At 39.5% G+C, this 15,058-nt stretch overlaps 1 protein-coding gene across 1 annotated transcript; it reads left to right on the top strand.

The window, feature by feature from the left end:
• Nucleotides 1-5,477: 5,477 nt before the first annotated feature.
• On the top strand, nucleotides 5,478-11,276 carry LOC147884010 (putative protein-S-isoprenylcysteine O-methyltransferase). The gene is made up of 5 exons (XM_087398745.1): nucleotides 5,478-5,631; nucleotides 8,600-8,843; nucleotides 9,101-9,229; nucleotides 9,356-9,470; nucleotides 10,775-11,276. Exons 1-4 carry the CDS (start codon nucleotides 5,499-5,501, stop codon nucleotides 9,444-9,446), a joined length of 597 nt encoding a protein of 198 aa, XP_087254871.1. The 5' UTR covers nucleotides 5,478-5,498; the 3' UTR covers nucleotides 9,447-9,470; nucleotides 10,775-11,276.
• Nucleotides 11,277-15,058: the final 3,782 nt, after the last annotated feature.

Raw genomic sequence — 15,058 nt, 5'->3', positions numbered from 1 at the left:
ACCCTTCAACTGATCACAGAACATAGTATGTCACTTATTGCTACTCACATCATAAGGAAAAAGAATTATGCTTTGTATTTGTTATTATTTTGTAAGATAAAACTAGTATGGGACTTTATAGATATTGAGAAATATACCAAAATAACATAAGCAATGAATGGATGTGGTATAGTACTTTCTCTTGGTACATGATAAGAATAAAAATAATCTTTCATAAGTTTTGAATTGCCTAAATTAATTATCTCTTGGTTAATGAGAGCTTAAGATCTCTTGAAGAATTTTTTTTGCCATGATGATACTTGATGAATATCCAAGAAAGTACTCTTTACATCTCTACTTCATTGACTCAAAAAGTCAAATACACGACCAAGGTCAATTGCAATCCAAGCAAGAGGGATGTTACAAAATTGTATTTCCAAATATTTCTTGCTATGGAAATTATTTTATTTTAGTCAAGTGTGACTATGGCAAAGTATTCCATAGGAGTGCACTGGACGCAGCAGGGGTCCTAGTGGATGCTTTGTGGGATTTAGTTGGGGATGCCTAACTACATGTACTTTGCCAGGCTAGATGGTTAGTATTGTAGGTGATTCCATGTTTATACTAATGTCGCTAGTGTTATTGGTGTTATTGCAATTGGTTGCAAGGTATGTATTTTGATGTCTGTATATCAAGTGTACAATTGTGTTGGGATAAGTTGGTGTGATGATTCATCAATTGATTGGAACAACTAACACAATTAGCAGCTTGAGTACAGATGATGAGTTGAGGACATATTGTAAAGTAATGAATAGTAAGCTGTGGGCTAATTTATTTCATTAACTGTGGATGAGGGCATATTAAGCCTTGTGATATTTTGAGCTCATGGAGCTATGTTGAGCAATCCATTTAATTGTGGAGAAGGGATGCTTTTGGATGTACTATTATTGGCTCTTTGCTTTTTGGAATTACAATTATAAATACTCTAGATGGGAAGCAAGAGCCACCATCTAAGGGGGTAGATTGGACCCCATGTAGTGTCGCCCTCTCTGTCTCTTCTCTCCCCCACTTGTTTCCTTGTTCTTGGTTTCTATGGTTTTGGTAAATTATGAATTTGTGAACATGTTCAATTTTAACTTTTCATAACAACATATAAGCAATAGATCACTGAAAAACACAACATATCCATCACTCAAGTTTTTGGGTGATCCTAAAATGATTATTGATGGGATGCACATAGAATAGCAAACAAGTAAGGTATGATCACAAGAATACACACAAGAAACATAAACCAACTTATTGGCTTGGTGAATAGTGCAGATGGGATGTTTCTGACCATGGCACCTCATGATAATTAAGGCATAGTATGGATGCATTTTCCATCTAAAGAAGCAAGAAAAAAGACAAGATATAAAAATAAAAGGGAGTATACTTCCAACATAGACCCTACATGGGCACCAAAATTTCACACAAAAAAAGAAACACAATGGGCCCTACAAAAATAAATATCCTAAGAAGAGAGTAGGTCACAATACAAGCTATGAAAAGTATGCGAGACAATAGTTGGCGTGATATTATATGAATTGGAAAAGATCAACATTATCACAAAGTGATAATTTTTGTGATGCTAAGCATGCTTTGTGATGATATTTGCATGGCATATCTACATAGAGACTTAAGTTCCGTTGTTTTGGAAATTATATAGGATACATGTTTCCTACTTCAATACATTCGATCCACTATTTCATTCAGTTTCTATATAAGGCATATAGTTTCATATTTTGTAGTTTCATCCATGTCACATTGCGTGCTATAGACATAATGATGATGCTATTTTTTGGGGGATATTGCATTTGATGCTACATACTTAATGGTGTTGCTATACTTTCCCAAGTCAAATGCTATACATTTTGAATAGTGTCCTTTGTATTGTCTTTGAAACTATCCTTTGGGGCATGTTGCATTAGATGCTACATATGTAATGGTGTTGCTATACTTTCCCAACTTGAATGCTATACATTTTGAAGAGTGTCCTTAAATTGTATTGCAAACTATGTCATTATAGGTGTTAATGTACATATGAATACATGGTCATAAATATCTCACAAATGCCTCCCTTCTTGAACTGGAAAAAATCTTGCTAACCCACTTTGATAGAACATGTTGAAACCCCTAGAATGTAATCTCAAGGGGGTCACTTTGTAGAAACCAAGATGTTACATGCAAGAAAGCATGCATTAGAAGTATACACGATTTTAAAGATATTACAATTTTAAAAGAAAGCATGCATTAGAAAAATAATTATTTTAAATATATTAAAAGAAAGCATGCATTTAAAGTATATCTAGATATTAAGACAACATGCATTTAAATATACCTATATTTAGGATTTCTCATAATCACCTCTTCCCATATGCATACATGCTCTTAAGGCTCCCCTCTATATATTCACAAAAATAAATTACATTTATTAAATCCAGTCATGTATATCAATAGCGTTGAAGTCCACAAATTAAGAAATCCCCCCCATTTATAAAGGTGTTTTGTTACATGATTGTAATGTGACTCCCTTTGGTAATGTGGTTAGCTCTTGATTTCATAAACAATGAACTGTGAGTGACAATAGGTGTCGCCATTTCCCTTTATGCCCTGCTTTTCTTAAAGAGGTAACATGGGAAAACATATGGGAAGGAGTGCAATAGAAAGCAGTGTAAAGGAAGAAGGAGAGGTCAAATATGCTTGTCATAAGGTGCTTTAATGGCTTTGTACATCAAGGACTGATATACAAAGGTGCTTGTCATAAGGAGCTTTAAGACTTTGTATATCAAGGACTGAGACCTCATGCTTTACATGATGCTTGCAATGATAGTCAATCATTTTGGCACTTATTGACTATGTGAAAAGCCCATATATTTGATGGGTGAAATTGGAAGCATTGATCTCATATTTTGAAAGTTGAAATGGTTAATTAAAATCTTTCATCTTGTGATGGTGCAAATATATTAGTGTATTCAATCCTTCCTTGAAAAGTGGTTGATAACAATTGATATTTATAACAATGTAACTTGTAATACCCATAAAAGATTTCATTGTTTTTCAATCATGTAATCCTTGAGTATAAAAAGGATAGGTCACAAATTTAAAATAATAAATTTCTTATGGAAATTTATTATTTTAAATTTGTGAACTATCCTTTTATACTCAAGGATTACATGATTGACTTATTAGACAAGCATAGCATTCGAGAAGCAATAGCACGGCTTAGCCTTGTTGAGAAAGCCATCAAATTGGAATAGTTTAAAAGTGTGAGAAAAATATGAAGTGTTTAAAAGAGGAAAAAGGATCACACTTTGTTTTAGATGTACTCTTCTCCTCACACTCATCATAACACTCAACTCTACAAGCAACAATTATATGGAAGTTGTTTACATGGGGGATTGCAAGAGGCTTTTGATGGCCTCAATCTTGAAAGATACTCAAGATTGTTTTGCCAAGAGACTAGGAACTGCAAATCATGTGGGCACCTATGGGGGCATGTTCCTTGTATACAACTATGACCATGAGATGAGCATGAGACTTGACAGGAAGTACCACTTCTGGATTAGCTTTCTTCATACTCAACCATTAAATATAGGGTGGCTCACCCATTCTCTTTAGGAAAGGGAATGGGGGCATCTAGGTATACAAAAGGAAACGCTTAGGGAGGAAATTATTGCATGAAAGTTTCACACCCCTTACCATTACTAGGGCAACATAGTAGAGGTGTCCATTGCACCCCATTTGTTCTCGTAGAAATGCATATGAGAGGGGCTTTCTTTTAGTGTGTTGTAACTTTAATGGAGCTAGACAATGTACAAATTTTACTTTTTGAGGTGCTAACTTTTGTTAATGCTGTGTATGGGGGCTTTGTGAATCTTTGATGCAAACATTTTGGGTGTGTTCTGGTAGTAAGTAGAGTCCCTTTAGGAGGCTCATAGGTTCTTTTAATGTGCTTGGGCTCTCATGAGATTGGTTTTCCCTCTCTTGGTTGCTTAGACCATAGGTAATGATATTGGGGTGGTTGTTTGTCCTTAGCCTTATGAAATTGAGAGGTGGTGAGCCCATCATGACTATGATCCAAGTAGAACTTATGAAACATTGTTCTCTTAATGTAAGATGTAAGGTGAGGTGAGACACAACGTGTCAATTTTTTTCATCTGAAACTTGTGGAGGGAGCGCATCACACTCTTGTGAAAGGAGGTGGGTAACGAAGTGCTTGTGATGCAAGGACCACCCTTATGGGGGTAGATAACATCAATTTGTTATGGGTCTTGGTTTAGTTCTTTACTCCTCTATTTAGTGTTTGAAGCGAGGCTATAAAAAAGTGTTCCTTTCTAGGTTGAATTATTTGAACTCTTCTTCAACACCTATAGTGATAGGGATTGGAGGGATTGTGCCTTAGAGTTAGAGTTTTGGGATTAGATGTTTCATAACTTTGTAATAATTGGCATTGCTTTAGATGAGCAATTTTCTTATTCTCGAGACGATCCCTGCCTTCTAGGAGAGTACTATTTTCCACATGGGAAGGCACATTAGGCTGGGTTCAGACGAAGTGGTAGACATATTGAATACATCACAAAAGCCAATCCAATTCATGCAAGTGGAAATCACCATTCAGAATGTCTGACGATAATGTCTAGCAAGAATTGACATGGATAGACACTCCTCATGGCCTCATTTAGGGAGATTGCTTCCAACTAGCCCACAACCCCCTCGGCGGTCTGTGCATGACCAACCACAGTCCAATATTGAAATATTCCCATGGTTTCATAATGCCCACTGAAGCGGTAGGATGTGTGAGCTTAGCAGGTGGTAGGACTTGTGAATGCAATGGCTACGAACCTAGCCTTAGGCTAGGTTTAGATGAGCAGGTCCTCAACTTAGCCTATGCCAAACCTTGTCCGCTTAGAATACACGTTTTGAAGTAACATATACAACTTATGGTGTTTAGACGAAGTGGCATCTAATAGCACATCTTTGGTGCAAGATCTGGTAAGTTTGTAGGTTTTTATCGGTTTGTATAGAAGCGCGGAGTGTTGGGTGGGGTTGCCAAGCGGGACGAGTTTGTAGTCTCCATCACGTCAGTTGGGGCTAGAGGTGTCCGTCGGATGATGCAGTGTAGCTGCTTTTCTATGACTGGACGGTCGATCGATGGAATGAGTGCCGTCGGGCTTGTCTCAACCTAGAGACTTACTTAGGTTGAACAGTGGTGTGAAGGGTTGCGGGCCCAATAGGAAGGACGGGCCCGGACATTGACACAAAGGACCTGTGTTTGACCCACGAAGGCTCTAGGCCAACCGCTACACCACGAAGGCTCTACGCCAACTGCTACACCAATCAAGAGGTGACACAAATTAGAAGAGCGATGATTGGTGGGTGAATCCTCCTCCGTGGGGGTGTCTCAATCTCTCTATAGAGGCTAGCTGTGTCTTTAAACATGAGTAATGCAAGGCCAAACACATCAAACTCCCCTTAGAGCAATGGCAATGTTGCTACCGGAGATGGGTCCTCTTCCCCAGCTGCTCTTCTTCTTCCTGGGCCTTGTCTTCTTCCACACTTCCGAATTCCTGCTTGCCTTCATCATCCATGGTCGTCGCAACGTCTCTGCCAATTGTAAGCTTTCTTCTTTCGCATTACTTTACTTCCCTCCCCTCCTCGATTCACTCTCAGATCATTGCCCCCTGGCCAGAGGAACAAGAACGAAGATTAAATCGAGTCACGCCTCTCCTTGATTATTGGAACGAGGTGGAGCGGTGGTTCTTGGAGATGAAGATGATGGTGAAGGAAGTGGCGAAATTAGAAGAGCTTTTCGGTAATACATATAGGGGAATGGTGTATCCGATTTTGACTACTTATCCACGCTCCTCCCTCGAAGTCTGCCTTGTCACGATCTATGCTGTCTGCTCGAAGGAACCCATGAGCCAGTTGCGCCTTTGCTGACTGTTGCAGGTGTCTACGTTCAGGTTAACGGATCTGCAGACACTAATTACAACCAATTTTTGCGCAAGCGAGCGAGCGTGAGCTAGACCATTATGTAGCAAGAAACATTGTTAACTGAATCTACTGTGTCTTTCGAATAGCATTTTGCACCACATTTATCTCGGTCCTGTCTACAATAGCAAGAAGGAACTATTCTTCGAAGAGACATACTCGTCCTCCCGTTCCTTGGTGAGCTGCACCGCTGTGTCCACTCTTTTGGGACTACAAGGCTAGGTTGCGCTTCTGATATTCCTGGGGAATGGTATTGAGGTGCCTGCCATCTCAAGGCTTTCTCTTCTCCGGTTGCTGACACTAGATTTACCTCTGTTGGCAAGAAGTACATATTTATTTGTAAACAGGCCCAGGTCTTTTATGTTCTGATCCATGCCCTCTCCCTCATTGCCCGCAAACTATGTATGAATGCATTTCATGTTTTTCAGCGTCACCTCCCTAGTCAGCATACATGGTCTGTCATTTCTGGAGTTGGTCATCGGTAGAGAAATCCAAGGTTGGTGTCCCTTTGAGGTAAACTACAATATATTTGCCATCCAGTATTCTCAGTGACGGTCAGCCAATACCTTGACAAAGCTGGATCTGGTTGCAACCTTTGCATCCAGTATACAAGATCTAGGCTCCAGTAGAAATGCTGACACTTTTATTTCTTGGTTGTGACTGATTGATGACTCCTGAGATATGTGGGTTTACCCACCCTAGTTGTGCCCTGTTCCTCCTAATCTCAAGCCGGAGGAAGTAATGAAGCTCTCCTTCAAAAGGCTTGGCCATGCCTTTCTTGCCTTGTCTGACTGTCAGCGTGTCATTACCATGGTAATCTGTTGGAGTGGGTCATATAGGTCAGGATGTGCATATCTGCTTGTGAGCAAATATGTGTCCATCCTCGTACCAAGCGTTTTGAGGATTGGGTGAGGCCTTTCTTAACTGACATATCAATCCGACGGCTTATAGATCTCTTCCTTTTCTTGTCCATTGAGAAAGTCCGGTCACAGTTACATATGATGGCCAGGTCAAGAGCGGCTGCATTTTCTGCATAGTTGTGACAGTTGTCAAGTTTGTCACAGGAGCAGAAGTATCCTGGTGATGGATTATATTTGTATGGGTGTACCCTTGGTGAAGAGCCTCGCCTTGTACTTAATGGAAAAATCCCATGGGCTTGAACTTCTGCAATAAGGTCTGCCCTTTCCTGTGCAGCCAATCAGTTGGCCATGGGCTTGGAGCATGCCCATGACCTCTCGATCTAAGCTCAAAGAGGCTAGATGAAATCCTGACAATGTTCATGATATTTTTTTTCAACCCATGGTGCGGCATACTAACCTTGATGCTTGAATTCAGTGGTGTACAATCTCCCGGTGATTGTCGATACGTCTGTTGAATCGGTGGGATGACATTTGCTTTGGCTCCACGTTTTTGTCTTCCTCGACAATCCCAGGCTGCTCCACGTCTAGTACTAGTGCTAGTGCTGGTCCAACATATGGGACCCAAGAAACATGAAACATTGGATGCATGGTCTGCTTGGGAGGCAATTGAAGCTTCATGAGGGACATTGTTGAGAATTTTGATGATGGTTACCAAAACTCGATGTGAGAGCTTTGAGCACTTTTTCCTAATCTCCATGAGTTCTTGTTGATTGACTATAGGACGTGCTTATTGCCCCTCTGATATGGTATACTTCCTGAACTAGAATTTGTGTTATATTTGTCAGTGACAGCATTTGTGCCCTTCAATCCCATACACGCCAATTTCCAATAATTCCCCCCTCGTGAGAGGTGGGAAGCTTGTTGGGGGATGAGATGCCAATACATCACTATGTGAGCCTCACGAGGGATGATTGCCTTGGTTTTGGAGGGGGAAGTTGGAACCATGGTAGTATGCTACCAGAGATCCCAAGTACATGCTCATGGTACGTAAGTTCAATGGGGACACTTGAATCCCTAATGAACTAGAGGAATGGCATATGGAGAATTAGAGGAATGGTACGTAAGTTCAAAGGGAAACTTGAAACTCGAATGAGCTAGAGTGATGATGGCCTTGGTTTCTTGGCGGTTATACATGGTAGTACGCTACCAAAGATGTGAAGGACATGCTCATGGTACATAAGTTCAAAGGGGACACTTGAACCCCTAATGAACTAGAGGAATGGCCTACGAAGTTGGAAGTTTACTTGTGCTTCTATGCCAAGGGGGAAGAGGATCGGATCATTTTTGCTAATATGCATTTTACTTTTGTTTCAACTCTAAAATTTGATATGGAGCCTGTTTTTTGTACTAGGGCAATCAGACATTACAAAGCATTTATTTCCACATGAACTCGAGGAAGAAGGCAAATTTGTTTTGCAAGTGTGGTGAAAGATTAACTCCTGAACGTAGGAGAGTATGCAAAATGAGTTCTATTTCCCGGTTCTAAATAGCCATAAGAGTTTTTATCACAAGGATTGTTTAAATTCTCTCTCTTTGGTAGTTTTACACATGAAGATCACACACTTCTTCTGTGTTGAGGGAACTGTTAATGTTTTAGTTGCCTATGTGGGCCACACATTGGAAGATCTGTTGTTGTATGTGACCTTAACGTATGCTTTGGGTGGATGCAGCATTTCTTTTGAGCAAGCAGTATGTGGTTGCAATGGTGTGTGGACTGGTTGAGTATACATTGGAGGAAATTTTGGTTCCTGAGCTGAAATTACAGAGGTGGCTTAGCTATACAGGCCTAGCATTTATGGCTATGGGAGAATTGCTGCGCAAACTTGCTATAGTTACGGCTGGGCACAATTTTACCCATGACATCAAGCTGTACCGTCGTGAAAACCATGATTTAATAACTCATGGAATCTACAGGCATGGATTATGTTACCTTGTCGAAGTGATTCTTCCATTGTTGTAAAAAAGGTTTGTTTTTGGCCGTTTGTGTAGCTTGTTACTTGGCCCCACAGAATTTCGATTCCATCAACATTTACCTAGGGTTGTGATTGCAATTGGCTTGTTAGGTTCTTGGTGCACCTGTACTTAGAGGATCATGGTGACTCAACAGATAAGCTTCAAGCAGCTCATTGAACATTGCATGCAAAACTGAATAAGCCTTTTGGGTGTGGCAGATTCGTTCGTCACCCAAGCTATTTGGGTTTTTTCATATGGTCTATCGGAACTCAGGTGCTACTTTGTAATCCAATATGTACTGTTGGATATGCTGTTGTGACATGGCGTTTCTTTGCACATCGTATTCAGTATCCTTGACATTTTCAATTACTTTACAGTCATGGACTCGAGCAGAAATTTACTGTTCTTGACTATTTGCTTGAAGATGGTCTTTTTTTTTCTATGTAAAATTCTCCTTAGTAGTCACCACACAGATTTGAAGAATATTTTTTGAGGCAGTTTTTTGGGAAACAGTACGATGATTATGTGGAAAGTGTACCTTCAGGGATACCTTTTGTGTCATGATTGCGAGCTGGAAGATTCTGATAGGTAAGGCCCTTGTTAACCTTTCCTTTTTTGCAAGATAGAAAATGCATTGTCTGTCCTTGGTCTCTTCCAAAGTGTCTGTAGTTATGTTCTCGGTAGGGGCTACATAGGGCAAATCTTGCTGTGACAGTTTTCAAGTTGATACAAGTCAAAGGATTTCTAATCTTGAGGTTGTTTAGTTTTGCATTGCATATATCACTGTCATGCGGTCTGCTTGTCCATGATATGGCTCATAGTATTTCAATATTCTTTGGAGGAAGTTGCATGTAAATGCATGATCTGCCTACTTTTATTGGGAGCTTATTGCTCAAAATCCATTTTCTCTAGTTTCTCACAGCAGGAAGCATATGCTGAGATTGCATGTCTGGGTTATTGATTTCTTGAGAGACCTGAATATATATTTTTATTAAGACCTTGCTGTTTGATTGTCTCAATGCTGCGTAGCTCAAGCTAATCTCTATCTTTTTCGACAACTAAAGGAGCTGTTCCCAATCTGATACCATGTTGTGCATTCTATGAGATAATTAGGTTCTGCCCATTTTCCACCTAGTGACAGATAAAATGCGTGCCTGTGCCAAGGATTTATAAAATCTGTCAGTTATAAAGAATACAACAGAGGATGTACCACTTGAAACTCAAGAATTGTGCAACGAATTGTATGCTGGCTATCTACACTCAGTTTTAAACTGAAAGGAGGAAACTTTGTTGAATGAGGCCTTGGGCCAGCTAAAGATGTATAGGTCCCTCTAGAGATCCCTTACCTGTGGATTGACCAAAATGATGTAAGTTGGGTTGTGGTTTCACTGTGAACTCCCCTGAGGACTAGATACATGTCCTACTCAAATGTAAGAGTAATGGGTTGAGTCTTAGGTACAAGTAACTGTGTCAGATCCTCTGTTTTTTACTTCTAATAGGAGATATAGAGGGTGTACACGCACTGCATTGAAAATGTGTGGTTCTACAGTGGATTTGAATGATGCAAGGAAGTCAAATTCAGCTTTCTCTTGACAATCATAATCGACTGACAGGGGAGAGATTCTCTAGCCTTGGAATCGTTGCAAAATTCTCTTGGAGTAATCTCATGTCGGCATAGAGGGCTGATGAACTTAGGGGGGATTAGGAGTGAAGTCTCTTCATCCATCTTGAGAGTCTTCTTACCAGTGCTGTTGTCTATCTTTGAGTAATAGATATAAGAACATCCTTGGATACTGAAGACAATTGCTTTGCTCACCAGGTAGTATTGATTTTCTCCTGTTGATTTTGTTTTGTTTCTTCTTCTAAAGAGTTTCCCATGCTCTTGTTTGCAGGGTTCTTGAATGAGGGATGTTCCTTTCAAAAACAGCTCATGAGTATACAAAAGGTCGGTTCTCATGAACTGGAGATGGAAACAGGTATACACAAAGTGAGTACCAGGGAAGATGGGCTTGCAAAATATGAAGTACTGAAAGGGCGACAATGAGTTCCAGGCACTTTACATCCTATATCGTGCATGGAATCCTCTTTGAGAAAGACTCACAGGATGCTTAGCAGCGTGATGCTGAGAGGCCTTGAGAACCTGTTGGCATATGCAGCCAGACAGCGTGGGATTGCAGGAAAAAGATGAGGCAGCTTAGTAAATTTTAACTCTCTTTATAACCAATACAATTAGTGATGGGCACAGTAACACAAACATGGAGTCATGCTATAGTCCAGAGTGGCTTTTGGACAATGTAGCACCAAAACTGAGATCAAGCGGACACCAATAGAGCATTTCATTTCTCTTATTCTCTTGACCCTCAAGTGAATTTGAATTACATTAAGTGCAGTTGGGAGCAATTTATAGGATGGCATTGAAGTGTACAAAAAATCCTCTGCAAAGAGAAACGAAGCAAGAGAATCAATATGCCCATGGTGTCTTAGACAATGTAGGGATTTTTGGAATTTTGTATTCTCCATGTTGTCAAGAAATGAAGGCTTTACCCTATTGCTAGGTGAAACCCTGCCCCTAATGCTCTCACCTTGCTACTCTCTTCAACTTGATGCTTATCCATATTGACCATGCCAACTCTGTTATTTCAAATTCTTACATGATAGCAGTTCTCTGATTGTTCTATCCCCTCGTCTTCGATTTTGCCTTCGGTCTTCAAATGTTCTTTTGCTATTGGAAAATCTGTCTTAGAGAAGCCTAGTTGGGGTGATTTGGAATTTTGTGATGTCCTTGAGTCCCATCATTCTTTAGCGACTTTTAAGAAGGCTTGGCAATCATGGGGAGATAAGAAGCAATTAAGACAAATTAAGGCCGTTACTCGTGCTTGAGTTTCAAAGGACATGGCCTTTGGAGCTCAATAAATCCTAGAGAAAGGTATGTAGTGTGGCACTCTATGCATGACCACGAATCTAGGAGCACTAGATTAAAATTTGGGTTCAATTAGCTGAGTTATAAACTTTAGATATAATTGAAATATAGTGGCCCTTGGTGCAACTTTTGATTTGTCCTTGTTCTAACCCTAATTGGCAAGATATCAAATGTTTCTAACTCTAGTATTTGTGGCAGTTTTACATGAATGCTCTTGCTCCTCTAGCACTCAATCTGATTTTTCCTCCACCAGGCAAGCCTGAAAAATGAAATCTACCATAACTTCTTGCTGAAAGCTCCAATCTCCTACTTGAGATTTGTATCCCTTTGTTCCTCGTATGTAAAAACATTGCACTATTTGTCCCTCCTATTGAAGTTGCATCACTTGGAATTCATCCAATGTTGAATGGAATTTGTCCTTTCAACTAGGTTTAGTTCTTGGCTTGATGTCTCGCTTCCCTTCCTCACCCACTTGCACTTGAGATCCACCATTGATTATTCGCATCTGCATTCCCAAGCTTGTTTTGGGCTAATTATGTCTAGCTAGGAGTCTCTTTTGCATATTGCAATTCACTTGGATTCTTATCCTACAGATTGCAATTTCTATCTAAAGCATCTATTGGGAGGAAGGCATAGTTTCAGGTAAATGGTGGTGATCTGTTGACGGTGCTCATATTTGAAGATGTCTATGGTTGAGTGCTCATTATTGATTGAAACATGTTTTGTGAAGATTTCTTTGATGGATCTTGCTCTATGTGCACTTTTGGAGCTAATCATATGTGTGTGTGCGGGAATTTATATATTTCATTTTGAAATGTACCATGAGCACATAGGGTCCATAGTAATTTTGAAATGTATTATGAGCACATAGGGTCCATAATAGTTTTGTTGTAATCATTTTTTGTATCTCATTAATTTTAAAAAACACTAAGGATCGTCTTTATTGGGGGACCTATCTTTGCATCAAACGCTACCGATTGTTCTTTGAACTATAATTTTGTTTCAATTTGTCATGTGGTTTTATGGTGGTTTAAATTTCATTCACTATATGAAACGTTTGTTAAAAATATGAAATTGTTTGTATTAATTCAAGTAAATAATTGTGAGATGACACGGGGACCTAATTCAATGCTGTGATAGTGGTATCACAACTTAGGTTTATGCCCTCAGTGTCCACAATCAATCTGGAATTTAGCCTTAGGTCAAGTTAGGAACTTCTAAAAAGCTCCATTGTATTTATTTTCATCAACTTATGCATAGGGTTTGTATGAGCTTTGTTCTAATGGCTCCAAAAACTTCACTAGGAACCTAGTTATTATCTATGAAGGTCATTAGAAGCTTATTGGAAGACCATAGATAAGGTCCATGTAAGAGCATCTGAAAGCAACCTGAAAGTTTTGAAGAAGAAGGTGATGATGGAGAAGGCCATGAAGCAAGGTGACGTTCTAGCCAAAAATAGAAGGTAAGGCACGTAAAGAAGAGTTTGAACAAGAATGTTATAAAGTTATTCCATTCATTTGTTCAAAAGATTTAGAGTGCTATTGAAGACCAAGGAGAACATGGGATGATTTTAAAATTCAAATTCAAGCAAACTTTCCAGCTCACAATTTTCATGATACTAGAAGTGAAATTGCTTCATGCTTTGCTGAATCTTGATATTAGACATGAAATGAAGTCATCGAAAAATTTAGGAGACAGATGAGCCTTGATACGATTGGATTGAGGGACAACCCATAAGCATATCTTTTGACATGGCCTTCATTCTTGGATTGCACTAGCCATGGACCAATGCACCAATGCATCAGGAGCTCTTAGAGGTGCAATACATGTAGAGCTTTCTCTAATTGTTCTGGGAATCCACTAGTTCATTCATAGACTTACATAGAACTCTGACATTCATAAAGGACTGATTGTTGGAGTGAAATTTTGCGTACTTGAAGGCAACATTAGGCTTGGCATAGTTATGACTACATTAGTCATGTGCTCGTGGTTATACATAATGACTAAGGTTATGCTGTTAAGGTAGGTGTGGCTAAAACCATGGTACCATTGATAAGTCATTCTAACATTTCACAAGTTATTTGTAGTTTGTTGGATGCATTCTTGTTTAAGGGTCAATATCGACAAAAGTTACACACATGGAGTAGAGGAGAGCCTTTCTTGTGCTCGTTGCTTTTGGAATGAGATATGAGCTACCTTATCTTCTATAGATGTGAAGACATGAGGATGTATCTAGTTGTTGGTACTACTAGTCCCAACGAACTGCCTTATCATGTTGGCATGGCGCAATAGGATGAGAACCAAAGGCAAGTGGAAGAATTGTTAGAGCATGGATTCATTGGACCTAGGAATTCACTTTTTTTTCCTCCAAATTTACTTTGGGTTATAAAAGATGGATCATGGAGAATGTGATGCCATTTGGACTGAGGAATGCACCAGTGACATTTTAGCACCTCATGATGAAAACCTTTAAATCGATGATTTTTTTGCCATATTCCTAGATGCCTTCTCAATCTGTAGCATAAAAAGAGCACACTTGGAATATTTGAGAAAGGTGTTCCAAAAATTTGGAGAGCCACAAATCTCCCTCAATCCGTACAAGTGTGTGTTGTGTGTGTTCCAAGGGTGTACCGCTAAGGCACACAATCTTCAAGAGGGCATCATGACCAAAAAATCAAATTCTGTAAGAAAAGGTTGTTCAAGCATTGATCCTCTAGAAGACCAAATATGTTATCTTCCAAGTCTTCCATGTACATTTTGATTCGTCAAAAATGGCCATCTAGTCCATCCAAGGCCAACCTAGTAGGAATTTGGACTATTAAGTTCTACTACATGAGTCAGATGGTCTCTTTCACCAAAATTGAACTATTCAACCACCGAGTGGAAAGCCCTAGGAATGGCGTACAATGTACAAAAAGTTTAGCACTCTCTATTGGGTCCCCTTTGTGTTCTACATGGACTATCAAGCATTGCTTTACTTGACCAACAAGACAATCAAGAAGCCTCACTTGATTTAGTGGATGCTATTGCTCCGAGAGTTTGATTTTAAGATTAGTCTCATGCAAATTTGATCCCTAGGGAATTCGGCTTTCTCTTCATGTTTGAACAAATCCAATCCCAGGGATCCTATTTATTGAAGATTGTAGGCTTTCTAATCCTTGGATAGGGTTTTCATTAATGTGCTAGATATTTTGATCCTTGCCCCCAAGAGCTGACAAAATATGAAGAGGGGAGAGGAGAAGAGTGGAGATGAGGA

This window comes from Dipteris shenzhenensis, chromosome 27, assembly GCF_047967505.1.
Source record: "Dipteris shenzhenensis isolate YYH24624 ecotype China chromosome 27, Dip_SZ_1.0, whole genome shotgun sequence".
Classification (NCBI taxonomy): domain Eukaryota; kingdom Viridiplantae; phylum Streptophyta; class Polypodiopsida; order Gleicheniales; family Dipteridaceae; genus Dipteris; species Dipteris shenzhenensis.
The sequence above is the reverse complement of the archived record's forward strand: the minus strand, read 5'-3'. Positions and strand labels throughout refer to the sequence as shown.